This window comes from Corylus avellana, chromosome ca2 (assembly GCF_901000735.1).
Source record: "Corylus avellana chromosome ca2, CavTom2PMs-1.0".
Classification (NCBI taxonomy): Eukaryota; Viridiplantae; Streptophyta; class Magnoliopsida; order Fagales; family Betulaceae; genus Corylus; species Corylus avellana.
The window spans coordinates 49,966,306-49,970,518 of record NC_081542.1 but is presented as its reverse complement, the minus strand read 5'-3'; the positions used below and the strand labels follow the sequence as shown (position 1 = coordinate 49,970,518).

The 4,213-nt window shown below is 41.3% G+C and overlaps 1 protein-coding gene across 1 annotated transcript; it reads right to left on the bottom strand.

Annotated features, from left to right (window-relative positions):
• Positions 1-265: 265 nt before the first annotated feature.
• LOC132171071 (calcium-transporting ATPase 12, plasma membrane-type-like) lies at positions 266-3,719 on the bottom strand. Its single transcript, XM_059582287.1, has 2 exons — positions 3,194-3,719; positions 266-3,083 (listed from the first exon to the last, which is right to left on the bottom strand). The coding sequence occupies exons 1-2, from the start codon at positions 3,437-3,439 to the stop codon at positions 663-665; spliced, it is 2,667 nt and encodes an 888-aa protein (XP_059438270.1). The 5' UTR covers positions 3,440-3,719; the 3' UTR covers positions 266-662.
• Between the last annotated feature and the right edge of the window lie 494 nt (positions 3,720-4,213).

Below are 4,213 nucleotides of genomic sequence, written 5' to 3'. Positions count from 1 at the left end.
GCCGGACTCAGCCGCCCAAATCTTTCAAGTCGCTTGCACGATCTACCACTTTGTCTCATACACACGCGAGGCGAGGCGTACGGACGTTAAGTCGTTAAGTCTTTGTCTTCCTCAACAGAAGTCAACGCTGCTGTTGAAGCCGTTCGACTTATACCCAGTGGCAAGTGTGCCAATCAAGTGCTCAAGTAAATGTCATTTGTATTCTCTCTGTTTCTCTTTGATTCTGAGTTGCTCTTTCTTCTTCTATGCTTTCCATTTCACAAACTTTCTGTTTTTTTTTTTTTTTTCCTCTCTTTAATTCAAAGAATATGAATGAATATGGCTGCCTCTAGTATGGTTCAAACCCTTCGTCTGCAAGCTGTTAATTGAATTTTATTTTGTGATTCTTTGTATCAGAACTTGCTCTATTTTCCTTGTTATCAGAATGTTGTTTGCCAGATTTACAAATCTCTATATATGGTGCTTAGAAAGGGAGTCAAATTAAATGTGCACAAATCTTTATATATGGTGCGTAGGGAACAGAAGGAATACAAACAAGTTAATATACATATTACGACTCAACTTCTACCCAAAAACCTAAGATAATGGACTTGAATTCACTTAGTAAATGCCCTTTTAGTAAAAGTATAAATTAGTATAAACCTAGAATGATGAGAGTGGTGTCAAGTAGTTTTCATTAGTGGCAGCTCAAGAGTTGCAGAGTCTGAGGGAGCGGAGGGTGTCATGCTAGTGGTTCCCCCCATATTTGGGCAAAATGGCCCAGTAAACCAACCCCTGATGCAACCTGCAGCCCACTTTGTACCCCAATCGTTAGCACATGATAACATCCCAATTACAAGACAGACGGACCATTGCAACCAATTCAATTTTGGATCGTCGACAAGGATATGTGCAATCTCAATAAAACACACCTGCAGCACCAGAATACCAACCACGGCCACCCAAAAAAATGGGTTACGATGAATGCCTCTAAAGACATTCTTCTTCTCCAGCTCCCTTGAATTGACTTGGTTAAACACTTGGCAAAGAACGAAACTATTGAAGATAATGGTTTGACTAACCTTCTGGCTGATGCCCAAGATTGCTTGCCCTTTGAATTGGAAGGTCAATAAGATGGCAACCTGATATAGAGCTTGACTGACTAGGTTTCTCCACATAGCCTTGGTGATCAGTGGTCCACTTTGCCTCATGAGTGGCAGCTTGTTCTCCTCCATCAGCGGCTCACTCAGTAATGCAAGGCCACCCAAAAGGGTCACGATGAAATTAGCCCAAAGCAATTGGATTGCCGAAATTGGAGAATATCCGAATGACATTGTTGTGATGGAGGTTATCAACAGCCCTGCAATGTTCATGGTAAGCTCAAGCTGGATATACTTCTGAATGTTGTCGTAAGTACATCTTCCGCACCATATAATGGTGACCAAGAAACTGAAATCGTCGCCATCCCTGATGATGATGTCAGAACATTCTCTGGCCATTTCACAGCTGCAACTACTATCTATCACAATCCCCACATCAGCTTCTTTTAGGGCTGGAATGTCATTTATTTTGCCTCCAACGACTGCTACTTTGTGGCCTTTTTTCTTCAAACACTGCACTAGAAGGAGCCTGTCTGGAGGGGAGGAACTTCCCATCGCCATGATTTTATCTACTTCATTCATCCTCTCCTTGTCGCTGTATTTTTGGAAGTTTTCAACTTCAAGCACCAATCTGTTTGGGCTGGGAAGCAGCCCACACTCGAGAGCTATGCCTTCCAACACGGAGACATTAGCATCTGAAACAAAAATGACACGAACTCCAGCATTTGCCCAACCTTGTATTGCTTTTCTTGTCTCCCCTGTGCACAACATTTCAAATGCCAGCGAGTGAATGCAAATAGTTGTGACTGAACTCATGGTGAGACAAGCCCAAGGTTGTTGAGCAGAGGCCTTGTCAGACAGCATCTTCCTGTTCCAATAAGTGATGGCAAGCGCAATTACCAAAGGGATTCCTTCCGTTACGCCAACCAGCAACATAGTAAGTGAAGTTGTTAAGGTACTGGTCTTCCCATTTGGTTTGATGACAATTCTCTTTATTGCATCTATTATCTCTCTGCTTGCAGTTGGTTTTCCCCTGAAATCTGGTTGGTTAGAGCCAGCATCTTCCTTGCTAAGCTCGAAATGGAGGAACGACACCACAAGGATGAGGATCAAGATTGAGAGCCCAACAATCTGTGAGCCAGTGCTCACCCTGTCAATTTTAGCAGGTAATGGGGCCCTGTCGAGGGCTTGAGTAACCTGGTTCATCAACTGCCACCATGTCGTATCCATCCCCACAGATGTAACCAGCATGCGACCAGTTCCACCAACCACCTTTGCGCCAAAGAAAAGAAACGGGTTCATTTCATCGATGGTGGACTCTACACCATCATAATTTAGTTCTAGAAGCTCCCCAGATATGAACAAACCATCAGCAGGGATCTGAGTTTCCCTCTCCAGGCATACTATGTCACCCACCAAAACATCTCCTAGGGAAACTTTCTGCGGGCATCCCCCTCTGAAGACATCAACTGATTCCAATGGCTTTTGCCTTGACATTGGAGACGTCTTCTGTGAATGCTGGAGCCAGAAGTCACGCAGGGAAGGTGCAAGTTCAAGTATTATTATGGCAACAATTATGACTACTCCATCCTCCCAGCCACTCCTCCGGCCTTCCTCCTTCATCCCAAAGCCAATTGACAGCACGGCGGACACGGAGAGAAGGACAATAATGTAACTATTGCAAGATGTTACGAGAATTTGAAGGAAGCCTTGCTTAGGAGCCTGTGTTGTGGAGAGCGTGCTGGTTAGGCGTCGAGAGCGTAGATCCTGCTCATCACCATGGATTCCCTTCTCTAAATCAGTATTCAGAGCCTTTGCGATTACTTGGATGCCTCCAAAATTGTGTAAGGAATCTCGGTCCTTCTCCTTTACCATTCTCGCTATGTTTTCTTGTTGGAGTTTTGCGTTACTTGCACCATCCAATATTGTAGTAGTTACAATATTTATTGAAACTTCATTTGATGCGGACAAGATTTCCTGATCACTTCCGTTGCTTTGTAGATCCTGTAATTAAAATATCAGTTAGAAGATACATGGTGATAGAAGTAACCAAAATTGCATATAATGAGGCACCATAGAAATCCAGGAGAGACAAGCTAAGACAGAAAACTTACTGCTTCTCCTGTCATATCGGTGCTGATGATACTGTAACAAGAAGTAGATGATGAAGTTGATCTCTCAAGACCGAGAGAATCCTTCTGAGCAGCTCCATCTTCTCTCAACTTGCGATTTTGCTCTCTAAGAATCAGATAAATCCTGCTCCAACGGGTTCTTGGAGTACTGTTACCACTGGCTGCTATTAGCAAAACCGTTTGCTGGGACTCCAGATCTCCATCATGGTCAGAGCTCTCGGTTGACATATCTCCAAAGTAGAGTCTTTTAATTTTGTTTGAATTTCTCAGGGAAGGAAGAAAGCTAATTAAAATGTTGCCAAATGTAGTAGAAGATGCTGATAGAAATGAAATGAATATGCGAGGATCAGAGAGTTTGCGAGTTTAGGAATGTGCGGCGGGTATTTATAGGGAAGGGAAGGACCGCGTGGAGGGAAATTACATTGAAACATCATACGCAGTTGCAGATACTACTTATAACGTAAAATAACGATTTATGTTGTCTTTATGAGGAATAATTAGTTACTATATGCGAATCTAGATTGTTCTTTCATATTTTCTGACGTCATTTTCAATTTTCTGTTAAACTAAAGAAGAAAAAATTGAAGCTTTCTCTCTCTTCTCCAATCTATAATCATTGTCTTGCACTAAATGCACAAGATACTTACAAAATAATTAGGAGCATTTATGGTTAAGTTCAAAATTCTAAATTGAAGATTGGGAGTTCGGTTGTCATTCTAGGATCGGTAGTCTACAGGGACGGAGCTAAGAATTTAGCTTTAGGAGGCCGGACTATATATATATATATATATATATAAAATCCAAGCTGCCAAAATAAAAAGGGAAAAAGGTAATTTAAAAAAAAAATTAAAGGTTAAAAAATATTTTTTAAAAGGGAAAAAGGTAATTTAAAAAAAAAAAAAAAATTTAAAGGTTAAAAAATATTTTTTAACAATTTTTTTTGTTTTGTTTTGGAGGAATGGAGCTGGAGGGGGCATAAAATTAATAGCACTGTAATATCTT

What these genes read in the sequence shown, in the direction of transcription:
- LOC132171071 (XM_059582287.1), bottom strand. Translation starts at nt 3,439, where the DNA reads ATGTCAACCGAGAGCTCTGACCATGATGGAGATCTGGAGTCCCAGCAA. An exon ending in CCGATATGACAGGAGAAGCA is followed by an intron (nt 3,084 to 3,193) that starts GTAAGTTTTCTG and finishes TTTTAATTACAG; the next exon opens with GATCTACAAAGCAACGGAAG.